Below are 25,260 nucleotides of genomic sequence, written 5' to 3' on the forward strand. Positions count from 1 at the left end.
CCAGGGCAACTTACAATTGTTACAAGATATCACATTATTTTTACATACAATTAGCCATTTATACAGTTGGGTTTTTACTGGAGCAATCTAGGTAAAGTACCTTGCTCAAGGGTACAGCAGCAGTGTCCCTCACTGGGGATTGAACCCACGACCCTCCGATCAAGAGTCCAGAGCCCTAACCACTACTCCACACTGCTGTTGTAAGTAAGTAGCCAGTAGCACAATTAATAACTTCCATTTTCACATTACTTATTAATAATTGGGAAAGTGTAATAAGTACTGTTTAAGTGATTAAAAAAAAATTAGTATAGTAATGCTGTTCAATATCAGATTTATTAATTTTGTAAGAGATGGCCTCCTCACTTGAGGAAGTTTGCACCTTTATGAAAAAAAAACAAAAAAACATGTCAATATTACCGATTTGTTTTACAGTAGTCTGCCAGGAAGCTTCTTGGATACAGTGCTATAAATGGTCAAATCGAGTAATAAATAGTTTGTTAATATTATATTAATAGTTTCTATGGGGCCCTTTTCTTTTATTTAATATTTTAAAATGTGTTGTTTCCTATGCATCTAATGTTCTTTGCTTGAGTGTAACCTGTGAATGTCACCTGTTCAGTACAGTACACTGGGATTCCAAAAGCTGCCTGTACCTAAGACTTAAAGGCAACCAGCCATATGATCAGTATAAATGGTACAAAATGAAGAACTAGACTCTTCCATAAGGCTTTCCCCATGGGAGACAGCCACTCCATTGTGTTTGTCATAATGAGGTGGTTTGTTACAGTGTAATAAAGGTGACTTTAAATAGATTTAATGAGCCTGGAAGCTGTTGAGTATTTGCAGCTGTGGGTTTTTTGTTTTACACAGATTTACGGTTCTACCACATTGTGTGAGTTATCACATTTCTTAGCGGGTGGGAGTGGGGGATTATTTATTTCCACTAAGAAATAAATAATAATAATAATTATTGATTTTCCCACTAGGAAGATTATTTTTTTATTAACAATTTTCATGATTTACAAGGTGTTTTGTGTGTGCAAAACTGTGCATGGTGATTACAATATATATATATATATATATATATATATATATATATATATATATATATATATATATATATATATATATATATATATATATATAGTAGACCCAATTTACAGCCAAATACTGTGGTTAGCCTGGTTTGCACTGCCACTGTACTGTGCTAAATAATAGCTTTTTAACACCTGTAGTATAAATGGAGATTAGTTAAGCCTTCAAGCACCATCTTCAAAGAGTTCTTGTGTTTTACTATTATTCAGCACTAAACAACTGCTATTTCCGTGGAAGCTTTTGTAAATGGAATGTTTAATTTAAAATGGTTTCTTTCATAAAAGGCTCTATCTATGTAGAACATCCACATTGTTGAAACACTAGATGCCCTATGCCATTGTATATTTCCCTTTTCATATTACTATCTAATGAAGTAAAATAGTAGTGTTGACATGTTTTGTGTGGCACTTTCAAAATGTTCACTCTGCTGGATATATGCATATAGATTCAGCAAGAAAATATGTTATATATTAGTTTTTAGTGCTGTATTCTTTTTTGCCTTGATGTTGTTCAGTTCCCTGTTGCTTTAAACATCCGAAAGCGTTGTTTTTTCAGCCATCTGGCTTAGTGAGCAAAATGTTTGTCACCTTGTTTAAATAGTGTTGACTTTGATTAATGACTGGTTCTCGTTCTTATTCATGGAGAAAATTGGCACAGTCAGAAGAAATATACCTCGATACATGCATGTGTCCTTCAGTATGTGCTTACCTTGGTCTCCTGAGTCTCTCCTACCTTTGCCTTCATTTATCCTTTGGGCAAGAAGTCTTTTGAATATATTATAAAAGAGCTTTCAATCTGAATTCCTTAGTCTTAATTCATCAATTTAAATGACACAGAAAGAAGAGTAAGGGAAAGGATAACAGTCTATGAAGTTCAAAAGCATGGTCTTGCTGTATACATATTGTGGTTTCTAGTCCTAGTTCCTGGAACCTTTCTTTCTTTCTTTCTTTCTTTCTAAATATTAACAGAAATAATTTAGTAGAATTGTAACAAGGTGATGTTACCTACATGGGTCGTCACTGATAAATAAGGAGCCAGACACAGAGCAGTGGGTGTTGACACACCACACAGGCGCACAGATTTAATAAACAACACAGGCCAGATGCTAGGGTACCAACACAGGTAATCCTAGTACCTGGATTTAATAAACAAAAGAAAACAAAACAAAACTAAAAATAAAACTTTGCCACACAAGGTGAGTGTTAGCCTCATTAAGAAAGATGTTCCGCTCCAGGAACCTAGTACACAAACTAACCCTTACTATACTGTTTGGGATCGACATCCTGTGGCGGAGTGTCCCGCCCTTATTTATTATTATTTGTATCTGTTTGCAGCGCGGATAAAAGCGCCGCGTCTTTTGTTATTGTTTTTTATATTTATAATTTAAAAACCCTGTGAGGATGCGTGGCTGATCAGCTACTGATTATTTAACTAGCTGACAGTCGCACATCCTTACCAAACGCGTGCAGACTGTGGCCGAGGGGTAATAAGATAATTAACAGCTAGTTAACCCCTCGGCCAGAGTATAAGAACCTGCAGCTGTCTGTGCTGCTGGGTTGAGTGTACAGAGAGGAGGTACGGGGAGATAGAGATTTGTTTGGCCCTCGTGCCCTTTGGTTTCTGTTTTGTTGTTTTGTTTAAATCTTTTGTTTTGTTTATTAATAAAATCAGCTGAACGCCGTTGCGTTCAGTTTCACCCGCCCATCCATTGTTGTGATTCAGTTACTTCCTGGTCTGTGACATCACCACACCTCACCACTGCGAGCCAGCCTGCCACACATCCCCTAAACTAACCTACTGCTGTTGTTCCCGAAGTCCCGGCCTCCTGGTGACTCTGTGTTTTTCAGACTGTCCTAGCTGGACAGCGCCTTCACAGGCATCGTCTTGAAGGGTTCCATAGTAGTTTTCGAGCGGAGCGGGCACTCTCCTCCTCGATGTAAACAAAGCGCCCGTTTGTGTAGCCATGGCGGTGCAGTCACCTCGAATGCTGGCACTGCCGAATTCTTAAACAGGCATAGGCTCCCCAGGCACGCTCCCCCAGCCAATCAGGACCTCCCAATCAGCTCAGCTCCGGGCAAGCCTTCCTGTTTACTAAGAACAAGCAACAGGGTCCTACCTGTCACAAGAACATATATATTTTCTTCTGTTTTTTTTTTGTAGAGTGTTGGATAGCTACAAGACCTCAGGAAATAAACATGATTCCAGTTTCACTAAGTATTTTTTTCCAGTGCATAGTTTGCACAATTATTTATCGAAAATCATATAAGCAAGGTATTTGTATGATCTCTTAAATTCAAATTAATGCTTAGTGAGTCTTGCCCATAGCAGTTAAAAAACAGCTGTGCATTTTAAACACCTGCACTTTTGTGGCCTAGAGCCTGATACAGTTGGAAGATGCTTGGCTTAATTCTTCCTTCAGATACGTCATGGAACAGTGCCCATCATTCTGTCAGATTTTACTGTGGTGAGGCCCTTGGCCCTCGTGAGAGTAGCCTATTGAATTTTACCCCATCTTGTTCTTACTACCAAGCTGGGGACAGTGTGGTCTAGTTAAGGTAAATGAAAGCTACAGCATAGCAGGGCACCTGCCTGACTTTCCTCAAAGGGCACCCTGAACTGCCTCTGCCTCATCAACCATTTATTTTCACCGTCATCATCATATTTGCCATGCTTACTAACTATTGCTTTAGTCAAAATTGATTTCAGCTAATGTAGTTTAGAAAAAAAAGGTTTATATTTCTACATGCTATGCTGTAACTTACAGTGATCTACTTTTTCATAATATGAATATAACTTTTCCAATATCTGTTGGTAGGCAATATCCCTTCATGTGCAAATATCTAGTTCTCCCACTCTCTAGTTTCCTGCAACTATTTAATTTCCCAGCCTTTGATTGCAATTATCTTGCCATGGGCACTGTTTCGTTGTCTGCACCCTTATTTTAAGAATGCATTGGGTATGCTGTCACTTCCACTAGCCTTACCATTGCTAACTGACAACAGTACTGCTTCTATCTCTCTCTGAGGCTGTTTAATGATGCCTTCGAAAATCAGAATGCATTAAATTCCTGCTAAATTTTCAGGCAATTTACCCCCCCAGGCAATCATTATCAGGAACACCCATTTTTGTGCCCTGTAACCAAAGTGACACTTTTCATCAGACCAAAGTTGATTAACACTGGGTGACCTTGCAGTGCTGTCTGCATTGTCCTCTAAAAGAAGTTTGCTTAACTTGGGCTAATCGTTAGTGTAGAAAATACAGCCAATATACAGCATGATTAACATAAAAAATGTGAGCCCAGAGCTCAAAAACAACTAAAGCTTTTCAAAACCAACCCTTCTGGGATTTAATTGGCTTCCTGAGCTGATAATGCAAAGGACTCAGCTGAAGTTACAACAAATAAACATGCTAAATCTTCACACTCTTTCTACCTATGGCAATGAAATCCCTACATTCCCACAGATGCCCACACAGTTATTTCTTAGCTCATACACCAAGCTCTAGCACTGTGCAGTCTTTCTCACAAATATTTCTTGATATCCCCTCTAAAACCGTAACTTGCAGCAAGGTTTTTGTACCAGGAAAGCAGTATTATCATATCATCATATATATATATACAGCTATGTCCAAAAGTTTTAGTTTTGCATCACCTAGAATTTTAGGATTGATTCATAATTTTAAAAAAAACAAAACTATATGAACATAATTTAGATCTTTTATTTAATATCATGTAATCAAAGAAACTACAAAATTATATTGCAGAAGTCTACCGGAAGCCATAATAGTAGTATGGTATTTCATGTTAGATTTCCAAATGTTCAGTTTTTGTCAGTTTTTCGTTAAGTATACGGAAACTACAAAGCGGTATGTAATCTAATATGTTAAAGTAACATTATTCAGCAGGTTTCATTTGACCTTTTGAAACAAAATTAGGAAGCTTACACTGATACACTGGAGCATAGTAGCTTGTGTGCTTGCAGTTTGGCACCATTTACAAGAAAATTAAGAAAATTATTTAGCAGACGCCTTTATCCATGGCAACTTACAGAGACTAGGGTGTGTGAACTATGCATCAGCTGCAGAGTCACTTACAATTACGTCTCACCCGAAAGACGGAGCACAAGGAGGTTAAGTGATTTGCTCACAATGAGTCAGTGGCTGAGGTGGGATTTGAACCGGGGACCTCTTGGTTACAAGCCCCTTTCTTTAACCACTGGACCACACAGCCTCCTGGTTATAAAAACTGAATACATCTGACTACACTGAGCATTTTGTAGTAATTCTTAATGAGTGGTAAACTACTACAGTGATTGTTTAAAGTAATGAAGTGATGGTTTGAATAACTACCAAGCTGCAATAAAACCATGAAACTTAACCCTTTAGTCGATGGCAGGTGCATGCTTCCTTTAGCTATATGAGTACTGCAGCACAACAGGTAACAGAAATAAGCCATGGTTTTCATGGTTTGCTGAAATAAGGTATTTTAAAATTAGCATGGAAGAGTGGTGTAATATAGGACTGGGAAGCAGGATATCCAAGTTTAGCCACTGTCTTGCTCGCATCTTCCTTAGAAATGATTATAACTACATTCACTTATAATTCTTTAGAACTCTGCAGCTTGGTTTTTCTACCATTTTTTCTACTTCTTTATTCAAAAATGATCAATATGTTGACAGCTTTCCTATCAGTCTTATTTCCTTATGGACTTCAGAGGATATATAAATATGCTATGCCAGGAGCTAAAATTAATAGTTCTGTACTTTGAACCTCATTGACTTTTTTACCAGAAGCTAAAAAAAGTAAGAAAGCCAGCACTGACTGCAGAAGGATGTGAGCAGAATAGTGCTGATCAGGTGTAATGCTGAACTGTAAAGACTGCCTGTCCTCCTCTTCTACCTGAATAGTGTTATACTCTACCACGCCAAATAATTACATTTCATAAAAATCCTATGCAGTAGAATCTCTTGAGTTACAAGCACCTCATGATTGCTGCAGGGTGTTCATAAGTGTACGTTAGAATTACCTGTAACTACAAATGCATGTCCTGCATTAATAAAGGTTCTGCTACTTTTACCTAAGGAATAATTTAATGGAAACAATGTTAGGAAACTACGGAAGCATCCTAGTGCCAATGAAAAAAAAAAAATGAAAAAAAAAATCTCCTAGCTAGGAGAAAAAAAGTCCTTCCGGGCCAGAACCCTCTTTTTATCACCAAAAACCTCCCGGAACACTGGGTTCCGAAGCTTCAAAGACGACGAAAATTATACACACAATACAACTAAGTGAGAACCTCATAACACTATTGAGAAAACCCACTGAACCGACCTTTATTTTCCCATTCCGTGCATAAACAGCTGTATAGACAAAACCGCCCTGAACACGGGGTTCCGAAGCTGCACAGAGTATGAAAATTATACACACAATACAACTAAGTGAGGACCTCATAACACTATTGAGAAAACCCACCGAACCGACCTTTAACTGCCCGTTCCGGGTAATAAAACAGTGTATTTATTTTGTTTGTATATGATCATCTCTTTCTCTCTCTCTCTCTCTCTCTCTCTCTCTCTCTCTCTCTCTCTCTCTCTCTCTGATTAATCTGATTAAGTTAAAGATTTGAGGTTGTTAGCACCAGGTTCTTTCATTTGGGCCAGAGGATAAGGTCTTGACCAAGTACAACACAAACTCACAATAAAAATGCCAGGGATGTAAAATAGTCAAATTTATTTAAAACACAGTTTCGTTTCAATTCTCATATTGCACAAACTAGTGCTATCTGTTAGTTACAGCGTTTCAGCCAAATGCTTCAATTCGATACATTGTTTCAAGGGTTCAGTCCTGCTTTCTCAGGCATTACACTGTTACATAGTTTAATATAGCAGCAACTAATTTAGAGCAAGAATACATTGTTTCATTTCTCTCTCGTATTCAGACAGTAGGTCCCCAAATTAAACACAAACATGTTAGTTTGTTTATTCTGTTTATTTTATTTATTTATTTATGCATATGACACACAATGTAAAAACGAATTAATTTTTTTGAAGAAGAAAATGGAGAATGCATCAAGGTTTCTGTATTTGAAGTCACCCTGCATAATATTAAAATCTAAACTGTTTTGCTTTGTTTGCTCATTTTTCCTTACATGTTGTAAACTACCTAATTGTAAGATAGTGTGTTTGCTTGCCTTTGCACTGAATTGCATTGTATCCATTTTGTATCAAATATAGCCTATGTACATATATGAATATGTTAAATACATTTAAATACTTTTTTTTATCATTGTAAGTAAGAACAAAAAAAAAATTGTGCAAAAAATAAATGTTGTTTTACTGTTGCAGCTATATATACATGTTATTTTTATTTTTTAATCACATATAACTGTTACAGTTAGGGGCTACCAGCAATTCTAAACAATTAGAGAGAGAGAGAGAGAGAGAGAGAGAGAGAGAGAGAGAGAGAGAGAGAGAGAGAGAGAGAGAGAGAGAGAGAGAGAGAGAGAATCATATACAAACAAAATAAATACACTGTTTTATTACCCGGAATGGGCAGTAAAGGTCAGTTCGGTGGGTTTTCTCAATAGTGTTATGAGGTCCTCACTTAGTTGTATTGTGTGTATCATTTTCATACTCTGTGCAGCTTCGGAACCCCGTGTTCCGGGAGGTTTTTGGTGATAAAAAGAGGGTTCTGGCCCGGAACGGGTTAATGACAGCGCGTTACTAATCGGTTCTGATTGTTAAAATATTCTCCTCACGTGTGTGTAACTTTCTATGCTGTTTTTTAAAGCAACTGAATTCATTAAAGTGCCGTTCCAGCTCGTTCCGGCTTTTACCCCATCCCTCCTACGTAGGACCTTTATCTCCTAGCTAGGACTTTTTATCTCCTAGCTAGGAGATTTATCTCCTAGCTATGACTTTTTTTTCTCATAGCTAGGAGATAAAAAGTCCTACGTAGGACTTTTTTTCTCCTAGCTAGGAGATTTTTTTTTCATTTTTTTTTTCATTGGCACTAGGACGCTTCCGTAGGAAACAAAAGTCTTTGGAAAAGTAATCTTGATTAATATCAGCCTCAACTTCAGCTCTTTACATCACCTTACAGTAGCCATAATCAGGTTAAAGGGTGTCGTATTTAGTGACTTGTGTCTCTTTAAGTGTGGTCTTCGATATTACAGTATGGCATTAAAAAAAATGTCTAGTGTATACCCTAACTGACTGAGTTAATACACCACGGTTATTTACCTCTTATGGTTATAGTCATTGCTTTTTTTAGGCATGGCCTTGAAACTTCCAGTAGTAATATTTGTTTTAAAATAGCCAGACTGTTCTATTTGATCTGAGCTCTGCTGACTCTTGAAGCACAATGGAACATGTTTATCTCCATTAATTGTTAGAAGGGCCAGTGCCTTGGTTTTCAGAAAAGACAGAGTGCCGGAGTTCAGATGGGAAATGCCCCCGTTGTGACAGGAGAAAGCAGTGCCCTGACAGAAATGTCAGTTTTGGTTAAGATATACTTCTGACATCTGCTAAGAGCACCAATTAGACAAACTACAGGCAAGGTCTGCTGAAGAAAAGTGATCATAAAAATGACATTCAGACGGTTTAAAGCAGGGTTTTTGTGTAGCCAAGTGACACATTTAACATTTGTTAATGTATTCGTAAAGGCATCTAGGACTGTCAAAACACTGCACATAATTCCTATTGTTTCCACATTACTTAAACAATAATAATTATTATTAATAATAATAATAATAATAATAATAATAATAATAATAATAATAATAATAATAATAATAATGCAGTAATTTATGCTGTCACATATAATTTGTACAGAAATTGAATAGATGGAAAAACATAGACTTTAATTATGCATACCAAATATGAATGTGGTTTTAATAAAACAAAAGAAACTAAAAACAAACAAGCAATATATAATATGTATACGGGAAACAATGTGGCATCCGCAGATTGGAGGAGCGGCTGCACTCGTTAACCACAGGGTCATGGTTGATGGTATTTAAGGGGACGTAGTGATGTGATCTGTAACTTTGTGAATGGTTAAATTTACGTAACCAAAAGGAGAACCTGTGCTGTAAAATCATGAGTTTTTTGTTGGTTTATTGTCGTGTCTAAAAATAATGTTTGTTCCCTTTCAATTAGAAGAGAACACGACCCTCCAGTGAGTCCAGCGAGTCGGTGTGCACGGCCTAGCGACCCTACCGGTTGTCGATTACTATTTGTTTTTACTACTTAACAGTAAAAAAAAATAAATAAATAAACAACAACTGCACGCTTCCTCCATTAGGCCTTGGCCTTATTGTTGAGCAGACCTCACGCATTACCACTCACCCATAAGTGAGAAAAGAAAGAAAACACGTGTGTTTTCTTTCTTTTTCTGTCTGTTCTTCTCCCTTCTTCTGTGACTGTACTACCCCGCTGCAAGTTATGCGCTGCACCGGTTGAGGGCTCCATGCGGTCCGGATGCCATCTTGGGTGCTCCACTCCACTGCAAGATTTGCGCTGCACTGGTTGTGTGACTGCACTGCAACTGTCTGCAGGCTACGCTCCACACCGTTGCAAGCTACGTGCTGCTTCTGGTTGTGTGACTGCAAGTAGCCCAGACACAGACACGCAGCCCAGTACATTGGTGCTTTGCCCTCTGTACTTGGTGCTCGGTGCTTTGGCACCCCTACGTCTAGGCCTCGACGCCTGCGGTACCCTCGGGTCCTTGGTTCCTGCACATAAATGCGCTAAGCTGAGAGCAGTCCACCTGGGCGGCGGACCTCCTGTCCAGGGAGGGTCCTCACCCGTCAGAATGGAGCGCATTTGGGAACGCTTCAGGGAAGCCCAGGTCGACCTCTTTGCCACGGCAGAGACGACCCCCTGTAGTTCTCCTACCGAGAAGGTCAGGAGAGAGGAAGCGACAGGTCTCCTGGTGGCCCCCAGATGGCCCAGGAAATCCTGGTTTTCGAACCTCAGCCAGCTGCTGCAGGGCCCGCCCTGGGAGATCCCACTGCGCATGGATCTCCTCAGTCAGGCGAAAGGCACCCTCTGGCATCCAGAACCGGGCAGAATCCAACTTTGGCTTCCCATCCCCCTCCCTTTGCGAAGGAGTCGGATAGGAGATTAAATTCACTCTTCCCGGTTCGGGCATTAAGATGCTATGTGAATAGATTGAGAGCGCTGCGTCAGTCTGATCAGCTCTTCGTTTGCCATGGCGAACGGACCCGAGGTCATGACCTCTCTAAGCAGCTGAAAGAGAAGATGACCGCCAACCTTGTGAGGTCGCATCACTCGCATTCGTGGGTTCAATGCAAAAGAGACTGTCATCTCCGCGCAGTGACTATTTATTACCTTGGTGAGGCGGGACTGAGGATATCACTCCGCGGAGGGGCCTATCGGCAGCTTTGATATAAAATGTTCAGCTAATACCTGATAAGCAGGCAAATCCCAAAAGTATCATTGGCGGTCATCTTTTCTTTCATGGAACCGGGGTTACATCCGTAACCTATCGTTATTATTTAGATGGCTGAAACATGATCCAGGAGCTGTCGCTTAAGGCCAGCACTCACCTGGACAACACTTCATTTTCTTTGCACTTAGAACTGTATTTTCACCACGAGCACTAGAGCACGCACTGTGGACTGGTGTTTGTGTTTGTGTATGTTTTACATGTGGGTGAATTAAAACAGGACTTTTATTATTTCTGGGCCAACCCGCGGATTATAAATAAGCAATACACACCGCTGTATTGCTTCTCATTAACATTGTTATTGTTTACTACTGTTGTTCGCCATCAGGCATTTGGATTGTAAAAATAAATCATCATTGCACCTGGATATCGTTGCCTGTCAGTTTCTTGATCACTTTTGCATTACCTTCACCTGCACACAGTTAACCACTTTGCCACAGTGTGTGACATAGTTTAAACGTTTCTTTAAAAAGAAAAATATTATTAACACTTGAATGAATTAAATCAATGCTTTCTGTATTATATACTGCTAGTTTAATATATCTCTTAATTTTGACAATTTTGTCTGCAATAGTTAACTAATATTCCTTAATAAAATTGATGTGATGATGGGTTAGCAGAGACTATTAATAAATTAGGTAATTCAAGGGCTATTAATGAAGACTTTTGTGATGAATCACAAAAAATCGTAAAAAATGTCATTATACTGCAGTTTCTGAGGTGGTAATAAAATAAATAAAAATGTACTTCCGTGTGCTGATGATACACCATATAACTGTAGTTCAATTTTCTGTTTCTTCTATCATTTACATATTGGTGGTCCCTCTGAGATTTTATGCATTGATTGTTTCATTTATAAAACTCACTTGCAACCTGACTCCTGGGAAGTTAAATAAAAAAAAGAAATCTACCCGTTGGAGCTGCCATTTCCCTGGCCATGCATTAGCATTGAGATTGGAACAGGCTTCCCAACCTAATTGATCCTCAGTGGTTTAAATGCTTCCCTGGGGACAGGATGTTCCTATTAGGACCCGTTACATACAGTAGTTCACCTTCTTTAATGCTAATAGCTAGAATTGTATGTTCCCTGGGTGGGGTAATGTGAATGTATCCTCATTTGCGATGTCTTGTGAAAGTACTAGGAGAATACTAGATTGAGTGTGAAATAATGTATTACACAAAAAATACCACAGAATATATGCATTCATTTTTATTTCTGAAATTACTCGAATAGCGTGTTCCTTTCCCATCAGATTGCTTTGTTAAATTGTTCACTCATTTCCGTTGCAACTCTCCAGTGTTATACAGGCACAAGAACCTACCTCTTACTCACAAAACCTGAGCCATCGCGCTTCAGGACATAAACGATTATTTTGAAGTTTTACTAATTTATTTTGTGTTTTTTATTTGAAGAAGGAAGCTTTAAGGTGTATACCTTGAATGTATCTAAAACAAATTAAGAAACTATACAGGGTTGTGCAACGTCATTGTTTGTTATGCAGAATTTTATTTAATAGTCTTTTGTCAACAGAAATTTCAGGCAGTGCTGAGGACATCCCTCTGGTGAGATGGAGACAGCAGTGGCTGGAGAATGGAACTTTGCTCTTCCACATTCACCACCAAGACAGCAGCCAAAATCTACCAGGCATGTCCCCTACAGACTATCCATCAAACGAGTCTGCTGAGGAGGAGCTGCGCATCCTGCACATCTCTGTCATGGTAACACTTTTCAATGTGGTATTTAAGTTATAAAGTGCAGGGCAGGCATAAAGGCAGTATCAGTATAACCCATGTCTTCTCATGTGTTACTGCTTACTTATAGTATAGCTGCTCTAGTAAATTAATCCTACAGGCTTTAACAATATGGTCATTTTTTATCATATCATTGTTCCCCATGGCCTGTTCTGAGACAGTATCAAAATTCAACACTCTTACTAGATAGGTCAAAGCAAAACGACTTAATGTCAGGCCTGTACAAATGTTCTCTATAAACAAATGAAAGATGGTGGATCAAGATAATTCTTCTTTTTTGTTGGGTTACTGCATTCTGCCATAAACCTCTCAATATCCTTTTTTTGTTAGAATTTATAACTGGCATAGAATAGAAAATATGTAAATTTGTCTAACCATGTAATTGCAAATATCCACTAGAATCTTATATCAGCTATTACAGATGGCAGTATTGTAAAAAAAAAAAAAAAAATTGGGATAACAAGTGTTACCGGATGATAGTAAACAACTTTGCAGTAAAAGTAAAATCCCCATGGCAACGTTCATTCCATTAACATCATAATTGACAGACACTGTGCAAAGGTCCTTAAACCTTTTCTTGTATTTCCCTGTTTTTAATATTTTGTTATGCATTGCCATTTTAGCATTAAACGTATGCATGACTGTGTTTTCAATAATATTGTTAGTTATGCCAAACCTGTTCACCAAAGCATTATTGGCAAAAACTTGTGTCTGCTATCCTGTCAGTCTGACTGAGCCTCACCTGGTCTCTTTTATTGTTGATCTTATGTTTATTTGTTTCTTTAAAAGCGTCTTTAAAACACAGATAGATAACTTTAATCTACCAGGGTTGGCATTAACACGTAGAAATGTCGACAGATGGCTCAAGCCCGATGTTTCAGCTTGTCTCACTGCAGGCAGTACAGAGACATGGATTCATAAATCCTCAAAAAAAAAAAAACACAATTCAAGCCTTCCCAAGACCCAGGCAGCAAAAAGAGATGCAGAGCACGGGTGGCACTTTCCGTTAGGAAGCATCTGTCAGCAGCCCATTTGTATGGTCCATGGGTAATAACCAGAGAGGACAAATGAGCTCAACGTGAGAAGCTTGCAGGTTCTGCTTTAATATGAAGATATTAGTGCAGAGAAGCCTGTTGTGCAAGTCTACCCATTTCCACGATAGGGTTCTAATTCCATGCTGGAGCAATAAAGGGAGGCAGCGGCATTTGGCTCAGAACCCATACCTTGTTAAACACGGGCTACAGGATCCTTAGCATAATAATGCAGACTGATGACAATCTCATTTGTTACAATGAGCTCTGTATGCCAAGCCCTACTCAAACATATATTGATATATATTGTTACATTACCAAGGCCCAGAAGTATAGACTTGAAAGAATAAGGCCTCTAGGAAGAGAAATCGTATATGAAAAGATATGGTTCATGTTGTAAATGTCTTTTCATTGTGTCTTGTTGTTTTATTTATCCATCTGTCTTACTTCAGTATCAGTACACTGTTTTTGTTGTTTTGTTTCAACTCTAGAATGGTTTTCCTACCAAGTACTGTATTTCCCGTCATCAACTTGTGTCTGTGCTCATCTGTTAATCCTTGGTTTGTCAATCACATTTAATTTTTCAAATGCACAGAGGATGAATTGTTTTCAAGGTCATGGCAGAAATCAAAGGGGTCTTCTAATCAGGGCTGGCATTTCGCTCTTCAAGAAGTGGATAAACGTTCTATTTGATTTATGGAAAAAAAAACAGTAGGTTTAATTGGGAGGATGTATCTTGTTTATGAGCTGTGCCACTGTGCCTGAGAAGAATTCTTAAAAGTGTTTGCTCTTAGTTTGGCAATAAAACAAGTGTATTTATTGTCTTATTATCTGCTGGCTTTGGCAGTGTGTACTCTATCGGTCAGACTACTGAGAAGTTGGCACACATTTTGCATTGTAAGTGCCCATCCTCCCCTCAAATTCACTTTCCATACAATGAATCTTCTCTGTGGAATGTTGTCTTTATAAAAGATGAGAAAGCTTTGATAAGCTGAGTCTCGAATTCAAGCATTGATTTGAATGTTGGCATCGTTAAAGTTAGTCTGTGCTTCATTTGGCTTAGAATTTCTGAAAAGTGGGCCCTAGACTGCTCTTGGCTTCAATTAACAATAGTCTCCTAATGTTTAATGAATATTAAGCTTTATGGTCCAACATTTTATTTTGCCATGCTAAAAAACTTAATTTCTCTAAAGCGAAATGTGCCAGAAATGCATTGCATAAAACTGTAGGCAGGAAAAGTACAGTTTATTTCCTAATAACAGTGATTTAATGGCTTCCCAGCAATTTCTCTGTAATAATACATTTAAAAAAAAAATCATATAATAAGAAATACAAAAAAGGCTTATGTGGTAAAAAGTTGTACTGATTCCCAGTGGCCTGTGGTAAACCAAAAGATTGCTGCAGATATTAAGAAATATATTAAATATGGATTACTGTTGTAAAGAGTAAGTAATTCTGCTTCTTTTTAGAAGGCAACATTTAAAGTTTTTTTTTTAAAAAATAGAAGAACCATGCATGCATTATCAGGAGGGTGAGGGGAAACTACCCTTACTTTTGGGGTTTGTGTTTTATTAAAGTAAAACCATACAGAGATGCTGTAACACACACCTTGGGAAATGATGCACAAGTGCAGTACTTTACACAAACGAACAATGTCTATAATAGTGGGAAGCTCCCGGTTCATTGTTAGAGTAGAAACAGGTGTGTGTTTTCCAGTGTTGAAGGTTTCTGTGGTTTGGCCCTCTGTAGCCTGTCTGTTGCTTGTCGTAAAACGTTGCACATGTCTGCAGACAGTCATGATGGACCCGTTGCTCAGGGCAGCCACTGTTTTGAGGGACAAGCCGACCATCATGCTACTTGTGAAGTCAATGAGATCTGTCTGCTCTCTCCTTGCTTTCACATTTCTTTTTAAATTCTCACATTTCCAACCATCTTAAATTCATCATTCGGAAGTATTAAAAGTAAATCCTACTGTGTCGAGTGTAATGGAAATTAGTCTTATCCCAAATCCATTATTGGTCATTTCATTACACATGGGTTTGTTCAGACTGAATTGCTTCAAGTTTTGATTGAATTCAATTTAACATCTTTGCATCTGAAATACAATGAATTTAAAAATGGACAAAACTGTTTCAAAAAGGTACATTTTTATGAACATGAAATTCAACAATATTTTACTCCATCAGACATCAACTCTTGCCTCTAATCCAGTTATGCACTGATGGAAATAGTTGCTTTCACATTGCACTTTTGTATGCCTTCCGATTTCATTAAGAGCTTATTTAAAATGACCTGAGAGAGGAGAGTTTACATATTCACTTCTCTGCAACATTTGATATTGATTTACTTTATAGTACTTGTATACCAAGGTCCACACGGCAAAATGCCGGGAATGAAAGCATAACTGGTCACTATTACACTGATGTAGGTGACCTTGGCGATCTGGATTATACAGATTATATATCGCTGAGTTTTAGCTGCATTACAGCATGACATTTTGAGCATAGTTTTAGTAAATGTTTTAGTTAATCCACATTTTTTCTAATGGTTTCATGGTTTTAATGTTTAATGATAGTATGGTTGCTGTAGTGTTTCTATTATTGTAAAATGCCTCATGGAAAGGGTGGGATCTATTTTAATAATCTAAACAGTGGCAGCTCGTAATGCTTCTGCTACAGGTGTTTTTATACTGATTTTTTTTTTTTTTTTTTTTTTATTAAGTGATGATAATTATGGGGTCAATTATTCAGCTGTGCAGGAAAACATCAGTGGGATTCATAATGTTTTAGGGTGTGGCAGTATTGGGATCTACAGTCTTGTTTAGATCATTAAAATATACCCCAGTGCCTTTAAATGCATTGTAGAAATGTGATGTAGTTGTTGTTGATGTGATACTGGGTCTGGCCAGATGGGTTGGGACAGATGACTGCCACCCAGACTGTCCAGCTCAGCTTCTCAATAACTTGTGGTAAAGAGGCCGTTGAGAGGTCGTAGAGGACACAAGCTTTGAAGAGCGCATCATGAGTAAACCCTGCTTGGTTTCTATTGTTAATTCTTTTTCTGCAGTAATCTCCAGAATGCACACATTTCCCATGGCTTTTTATCTTCTAATTGCTACAATTATTTCTGATTATTTTTATACCACCTTATTGTGTTTTAATTGCATACTCCTCTAAAGGTTAATTTCCCCTTTCACTGCAGACTGATTTTCCTGACTTATTCTGTTGTGTTGAGAATCTTTATGCTAACTTTGTTTTTTTATTTTTAGTACAACAGTTTCTGTCTTATTATTATTATTATTATTATTATTATTATTATTATTATTATTATTATTATTATTATATAATCTGCAAATTATACCATTTATCATTATGAGTGTGATATTTTGTATGGAATTATCACTGCCTACATACCAACCCCTGCATGTGATTACAAGGCCTCTCAATAAAATCACTTTTACTGATACAGGACCAAAATACAGAACCCACTGCACCATAACACAGTAGCTCTATAGCTACTACTGCATTTTCTTTTTGCTTTACACTCGAAAAGGAAGCTGAAACAGAAGTGCATTATTTTTAGTAAAGCTCTGCTTTCATTGATTCCTGTTGAGAACTTTACATTTTTCCTAAGGAAAATCTTTTATTTATATTTTGTAAGACCTCATCATCTGTCAACTGGACAACATAATCTGCTCACCCATTAGGGCTATTTGGAACAAATTAGTACATTATCAGTTTTGGAGTAACCTATATAAGGTTGTTTATGGCCTGCTCATTAGTATAATCACTATTGTGACGATTTTTAACATCACTATCAGAGCCTTGTTTATAGAATAAGTATCAAACTAGATCTTGTGGTCCATAATTCCTAATTACATTCAGTATTAACTGAGGTAGCCCTATTCCAGGTTGCTAAGTCTTCCACCACTGCTTTGTGTTGCAGGGAGGGATGATTGCTCTTCTCCTGTCTGTCCTGTGCTTGGTTCTGATCCTGTATACTCGGCGCCGCTGGTGTAAGCGCCGTCGGGTTCCTCAGCCCCAGAAGAGTGCCAGTGCGGAGGCGGCTAATGAAATCCACTACATCCCCTCCGTGCTCATGGGCGGCCAGGCCCGCGAGAGCCTGCGCAATCCTCGTACCCAGTGCCACAACTCCACCCTCGGCATCCGCGAGACCCCCATCCTAGACGGCTACGAGTACGACATCACAGACCTGCGCCACCACTTGCAGCGCGAGTGCATGAACGGGGGCGAAGACTTTGCCAGCCAGGTCACCCGCACGCTGGACTCCCTACAAGGCTGCAATGACAAGTCCAACATGGACCTCACACCTGGTAATGAGAATGGTAACACTTGAGTGAAAGTATTACCATTAATTACAATGTAATGGCAATGTGGTTTTACAAATGTACGAATACATGTGTAATTGCAATTTCATAATAACACAACTGCACTACACAAATGAAATACAGTTACACGATACGCTGTGCTTGTAATTGAGGCCACTTCAACTAAGAATAAAATATTACCATTTGAAAAATGGGAAGTATGATACCTTGTGTGGAATTGTAAAACAAACCCTAATTATTTAGACCTTACTGGAATCAGAAAGCTGTTTGTTCAGGTCATAATCTTTATGTCAGTTTGATTACTTATTAGTAACATAAAGTTTTCTCTATAAATGGTGATTTAATCTTTTATTTCTGACGATTCCTTTTTATATATTACTTTAATAGTATTTGTGTCTCAAGTGTTGATTTTACTGTACATTAAATAATAATAAAATAAAATGAATGAGAGAAAAAAAGGTGCTATGTAAACAAAACAATTCATGTATGTAAAAAGATCTACTGTATACACACAAACAAGATACAACTGGGTTCTTATAATTTATGGTTTACTTAATTTCCCTAATCATTTCCATTTTTAACTGAATAACACACACAGAACACATATTTCTGTGGTTGACCTACATACGTGTTTTATTTAAGTAAGACACACAATTAATTTGGACTGGGTCAATCCAATTATAATATTCTGCCCTAAAATGTCTTTCTTTAATTGCTGCAACTTAAATGGCTCCAACATTTTCTCAGTATAACATTGTAAATGACAGCACATACGACAAACATTTGTTAGCTATGTTAAAAAATAGCTGTTTTTCAAAGGCCCTTCACGTAGGCTCTTCAGTCATTGCAGTCTGAATGGTTGAGTAGCTTTAAAATGTGACAGAAAATGACAGATATCCGGAGGCACAGAACTGCAGGTATTGTAAAGTGTAGTGTAATGAAAGGATCTAAAACTTGAACTTTTCAATCTGACTGGGGATTTTCGTGTACCTGAATGACACGAGCCTTTGCTGCAGTTTTCTGCAGTTACTAATTGTGCTTTCTGTTCCATCAGGGAGTGACAGTACCAAGCTGTCCCTAATGAGCAAGTACAAGGATAACATCATTGCCACCAGCCCTGTAGACACCAATCACCAGCAAACAACTCTGCTCTCTCACACCTCCAGCAACCAGCGCAAGCACCTATCAAACAAAACTAGAGGTGAATCATCTTTCTTTGATTAATTGCTGTGTTTAATGAACTTTACACTGTACAAGATGCAACATGCCATTCAGTCCCTGATAATAATAATTAAAGAAAATGTTATGACCACTTCCATTCCTGTTTTTCTCTTAATCACCAACATGTCAGTAGCCACAGCAATCAAAATCTCCTTGTCCTTGCAGTTTGTGAGTTGAGTGCCTGCTCATATATTACTGCAACGTGATCCCTCGTTTCAACTGCCAGGTGCTACAGGCTTCACCTGCCCATGGGTAGCCACTTAAATCTTGCTTTGAAGTTGATCTTTCTTGCCCTAGGGATATCACGCCTAAAATCAATTGTGCCTGACCCTTCTACCCACATGCAGAAACAAATCACAGTCCATCAACTAGTCTGTGTGCCACAGAAAATGTTACAAGGAACTGACCAAAACAAAACATAGTCAAAATATATAGGTATAATGAAAAAAGTCAAAAAAGCCTGCCACTGATTCAGTCACATGTATTCAGTATGCAGTGTCTTATGAGATGAAATGGAAAGTGTTTTATAGCACATTGTCATTCCCCATATTCCCCAGAACAAATTTCTATGTGTTATTTGTTTTTGTATTTATTTATTATTTTGGTTAAAGTGGATGTAAAAGAATAATAAAATAAGGGACCAACCAGTATCTTTTATAGCACCTCAGAAACAACGGAACAAGAGTTAATAAGGTGTGTGGGAAGGGAAAGTACATTTTATTCCATCGGCCTCTGTGGCTGACAGTCAACAAATACTACTGTAATTTTACAATTCTGTAGTTTAGAACAAGAACTGTAATTCATACTATTTTATATTTATATTAATAACCTATTTAACAACAGTAAAAAATTGCGTTAATGTTTATGCTTCCAGGCTCCAATTCTTAACAACCCTAAATCAGTCATAGGTTACATGGGCCTTTACTGTTATTGGAATCTGCTTCTAAACAGAATAGTCTCTTCTTGGTCCCAAAAGCTATTATTTCCTCAGCCTAGCAGCATGTACTTCTCATCCTGACCTTGAGAAAAAGCCTATTATTTGTTCTCTTACTTTGTCATCTTAAACAATAACGATTACTTAAATAAAAATAAAATATAGAGGCTTTCTTTATCAATAATAGAATTTTGCTTAAAGAATGGTTGCCGCTATCCTAAGCCGATATGCAGACATGGACTATTTATACTTGGTATTCTGAGAGGCAGAGAGAAAAACAGGAAGATGAATGTGGGGATCATTTCAGAACAAAAAAATATATACAAAAGATGAAATCTGTTTGTTCTTAATTCTCTAGCAAAGTAAAAGTAGTTTCTGTCCTGAAAATGATCCATCTTGTGAGGGTGAGACCCTCACTGTAATATTGAATTGCCTGTTCTTGTGATTATTATTGAGATTGTTATTCTACTGGTGATAGAGCCGAGGTTTATTATGTATTGTGCATGCTGTTGATCGAGTGTGTTTGATATATGACGGTGTATTGCTGTATTTAGATTAAGGCCCAGCCCTTGAAGTTGCCGTAGCTTTACATATGGAATAAGGGTTTTGTTATAGCCGTATGTTCGGTGATCTTCCAATAGAAGGGGTAATGCTAATTTTTAGTCTTTACTGGTAATAATTAAGGACAAAAGAATAATGACAATGATAATAATAACAACTAAACAATATAATATAACAATCGTGTTTGTGAACAAAGATGTTATTCATGCAGGTTAAACAAATACGTATAAATGAGAAGAAACTTGTTTAACGTAAAATATATGAATGTTTTATTGTAAAAGTATGAATGTTAAATAAGAGTTTATTTTTATATAAAGTCATTCCAGGTGGAAATGTTTATTGATTAATTAATCCTGTTAGGAGTAGGGGGCTGGGGATAATAAAATGCATTGTCTTTCCTTAGGAGAGAGGATTATTAAGTCAGTCGTGAGCTTGGCTGTGAAAATGTCAGTCATTGTATTTACAACCTGTTAGTCCGTGAACATCAGTTGTCATAATTTGTGTGCAGTATCCAGTGCCACAATAAATATTTACACCTGTATACACTACCAAGTGACTGTTTTCCTGCATGTTCCTGAGAGAATAATGTGATTGTGGGTGGGGGTAAACACGGACCTTCACCCCATTACACATCTATTTATCATTTTCTTCTCCTCTTCTGTATCTGAGATTAATAAACACCCTATTGTCTCTTGCTTGCTAAATACCTTCTTCCAAACTTTCCCAGGCTCTGGCAGGACTGGAGCAAAGATTTCTATCATTGGCTACAAAGGAACAAATTAACCTTTACAGTATTGTAAGCGCCTTCATTTAAATAGTAAGTAGCTTCAGGTGTCATTTTAATTGTTTCTTCTGTGGTTCTGGGTTCTATTGCTCCAGCATTAAGATATTGTTTTTTTTTTACTGTCTTTACCTGACTGGGACTTTTTAGCTTTGCTGGTGGAGTGATGAAACAAAAATCGAGCTATTTAATATGTCATGTTTGAAGAAAGTCTGGTGAGGCGTACAAAAAAATAACATCATACACAAGTGAAGCATGGAGGTAGTAATATCCTTCTAAGGGGCTGTTTTTCCTCTAATGGCACAGGATATTTAGTTCCAATACATGGTCAAATGGATTCCATAGCATACCAAAAGACATTGGCCAATCATCGGAACCCTCTGCTACAAAACTTGGTTGAGAGAGAGAGAGAGAGAGAGAGAGAGAGAGAGAGAGAGAGAGAGAGAGAGAGAGAGAGAGAGAGAGAGAGAAGGTTGGGCCAACAGAGGTTAAAGGTCGTATTGACTTGACTGAAATGAGGTCTGTTCATCACTAGGCAATTAGGATTATTCTCAAAGCAAGCTCATAGCCAAGTAAGGACAGCTATAGAGATACATTATTATAACTCAATATTGGAGCAGAATAACCCAGAACCACTCTGAATGATTGTAAAGTCTTAAAAATTAAAGAAAAACCATTAAAACACATATGAAGCTACTTCTGTTTAACCCAGATTTGCTTATTTTTCAGACCTTTTCTGGTTTGTGCAACATCTGTATTGCGTGTGAAATATTTCTTTTTTTTTTTAATGTGTTAACCGGAACACATTGTCGAAGACGTCCGCAGAGGACTGTGTGAAACTGGCTCTTCAATATTTGTTTATTTTATATGTTGTAAAGCTAAAGCGTAACAAACAGACATGTCTACTTCTATAGTTATTTTAAAAACTTCCATTAGGTCGCACACTGGAGGTTCTGTCGTACAGTGTTACATGCTCTACCTAATTTATTTTGTCTAAGAGGAATATTCACAGGGTATTTGATAATCAGCTATGGTGTTCACCACTGATAATATTGAATTCTGTACTTTACTTATAAATAACGTGACAATTTGGAACTTCTCTTTCACATCTGTGTCTCCAGAGAGCTCATTTTGGAGACTTGGTGCTGCAATAAGCATTTTATCTAAGAGGAATATTCAGAGGGATTTGGTAATCAGCCAGACCTAGCTATGATACGCACCACTGATAATATTGAATTCTGTACTTTACCTATAAATAACATGACAATTTTAAACCTCTGTTCCACATCTGTGTCTCCAGAGAGCTCATTTTGCAGACTTGGTGCTGGAATAAGCATTGTGTGCCTACAATCTGTCTTCTGTGCTTCTCAGTATGTACAGTAGCTCCTAGTTAATGCATCCAGTAGAGCACATGTTCCTTGTATATTAAAATGCCTCACAAAGTAGTAGTGGAAAATAGATTCCACATGGTTACCATTCATTGCAATTCTACATTAACAGTAACCAGAACTTCCATTTGTTTCTTGTCTTGTCTGTGTTTATACTTAATCAATCTACAGCTATGGCCAAAAGTTTTGCATCACTTGGAATTTAAGGATTGAGGCGTTTTTTTTTTTTTTTTTAACTATATGAACATAATTGTGATTGTTTATTTAACGTTGTGTAAGCAAACAAACCACAACATTATATTGCAAAAGTCTACCGGAACCATAATAGTAGTACAGTATTTCAAGTTAGATTTCACATTTTTCAATTTTTGTCAGTTTTTCGTTAAATATATTGAAGCGGTATGTAATTCAATATGTTAACGTAACATTATTCAGCAGGTTTCACTGGACTTTATGAAGCAAAATGTGTTAATTCTATGGGGTGATGCAAAACGTTTGGCCATAGCTGTATCTGTGTGTTTCTTTTTAGCATGATATACTGTACATTGAGAGTAGGCCTACACATAAATTATGACAGCAGAAGTAATAAGTTAAAAATAAATAGGTGAATGAAATAATGAATTACTAGAGTAAAAAATGTCATCTTTCAATTACACCTTCAAGTGAGATTAATATTATTTTTTTATTTGTTTCATTAGCTACACAGAATGCTACTTTTAAGTCATTGTCCTTCTGTTACCCTAAAAACAAGAACCGTTTCGAATTTCTAGTGATAGAGACTTTTTGCTAAATGCTAAACAAGCCATCCTAATTATTTAGCGTTAAACTAATCGATTCCTCTTTTACTGTATTATTCCTTATGTAATCTGGATTTTTCTGTTATTTGAGATAATGGAATCATTTGTTCTAAGCTTGTCAGAGCGAACACAGTCACTTTGCCTTTCTATATTGTGACAGAGAGCAGCACTCCCTCAGTCTGATCTGGTTGTTGCACCACATCCAATTAGTCCCTAAAGACAAAGTCATGTCTTTGCTTGCTGCTTTATCTGTTTATATATCTTGCACATAAAACAAGTGCTTCTATTGATTTCTCACAGTGAATAGTATAGTAGTCTGTGATAAAGTTGGTTCTTGGCATATAAACAAAACATGACTCCTTGAATGTTGCATGCAACATAACTTGTAGACATTTAACTTTTGGAGAAAAAAAATAAAATAAAATTCATAAAAGGAAATTTGTATCTATTGTGTTGGTCTTCATAAACATTCTCTGGTTAGTTTAGTGAAGCTCAACTGCCCCAATGGTGTTGTTATTATTATTATTATTATTATTATTATTATTATTATTATTATTATTATTATTTATTTCTTAGCAGACGCCCTTATCCAGGGCGACTTACAATCGTAAATAAATACATTTCAAGTGTTACAATACAAGTAATACAATAAGAGCAAGATAAATACAATAACTTTTGTTCAAGCGAAGTACAAGTGTGATAAAACACAATTCAATAATACAGCAGATACTGATAATTACATCAGGATATGATTAAATATAAAATACTACAGGTTAAACACTTGGCAGATTACAGTATTCTGAAGTACAGGATTAAATGCAGTAAAAATAGGGGGCAGATAAGAGCAAAATAAAGCGCATTTAAATGAAGGGTGATAGTGTCCCAGTGTTGTTATTTAATGGTAAATTAGATGTTGGTATTTTTTGTAGTCCTTAGTCTTGTGCCTGCACTAGGGATTCTAAAAATGTTTTAGTTTACAGATTTGTAATTCTAAAGGACATAACATGCAGCATTGCTTAATGCACACCCCATCTAGTACTGTGGAGCCTTGGGCTAAATTCCTTACATGTATGTAACAGGCACCTCTTGCATAAAATCTGTCTCTTGTATAACACTCATCTGTAGTATACCATGCAACTCTCGTACACTAACCAAGAAAAAACAACTTAGTATACTATATAGAGTTCGATAGCCCCATTATATTTTGCACCTTATATATATATATATATATATATATATATATATATATATATATATATATATATATATATATATATATATATATATATATACAGTAATGCACAGCCTGTAGCATGTACAAATTCAGCATAATAGTTTCAAAGACTGTAAGCCATATCTTACACATCCAAATGTTAGGATTGAAAAAGTCCCTGTGCTTGGTATTGTTGAGTACCACCTGTTTTAATATTACATTTGTGTTCAGATTGGATTATTTCCAATAATTATTTATTATTTCATTGACTGTCCTCCACAGCAGGGTCAGCATTCCTTAACCCGGAAGGGGATTCGGGGACTGAGGCGGACAGTGAACCCCAGCTGACCTTTTACACTGACCCCTCAAGAAGCAGAAGACGTAGCCGAGGTATGAGAAACGGTAATGCCACTTCTCACAGGGTTCTTTTTAAAATGGGGGGTGGAGGGGGGAGAGAGGTGTAGGCACAATGAAATGTAACTGTGATTAATTCTAGTATTTCGTGTTAATTTGAATTAAGTGAATTTGTATATTCGTATTCAGTACCTGAAGAATGTGCAGTGATATTTTTGATTAGTAATACCCCTTAACATTCTTTATTTCAATTTCTTACTTAATTTGCATAGCACAAAACCAAGTGCATGACATGGTTTCAGTGGATACATTTTGTCCTT

General features: G+C 37.2%; 1 protein-coding gene across 5 annotated transcripts in view; it reads left to right on the top strand.

Annotated features, from left to right (window-relative positions):
- Positions 1–25,260, top strand: part of LOC117417311 (astrotactin-1-like) — a 192,444-nt gene that overhangs the window by 25,597 nt on the left and 141,587 nt on the right. For 3 of the 5 annotated variants that reach the window (XM_034029362.3, XM_059034897.1, XM_059034896.1), the window contains exons 3-6: positions 12,092–12,279; positions 17,289–17,676; positions 18,746–18,892; positions 24,869–24,988. In XM_034029362.3, the coding sequence (XP_033885253.3) occupies positions 12,092–12,279; positions 17,289–17,676; positions 18,746–18,892; positions 24,869–24,988 (843 nt within the window). The remainder of the gene's footprint in view (positions 1–12,091; positions 12,280–17,288; positions 17,677–18,745; positions 18,893–24,868; positions 24,989–25,260) is intronic. The other 2 variants (XM_034029365.3, XM_034029364.3) reach the window with 2 other exon arrangements.

Source organism: Acipenser ruthenus, chromosome 12 (genome assembly GCF_902713425.1).
Source record: "Acipenser ruthenus chromosome 12, fAciRut3.2 maternal haplotype, whole genome shotgun sequence".
NCBI classification, from domain to species: Eukaryota; Metazoa; Chordata; class Actinopteri; order Acipenseriformes; family Acipenseridae; genus Acipenser; species Acipenser ruthenus.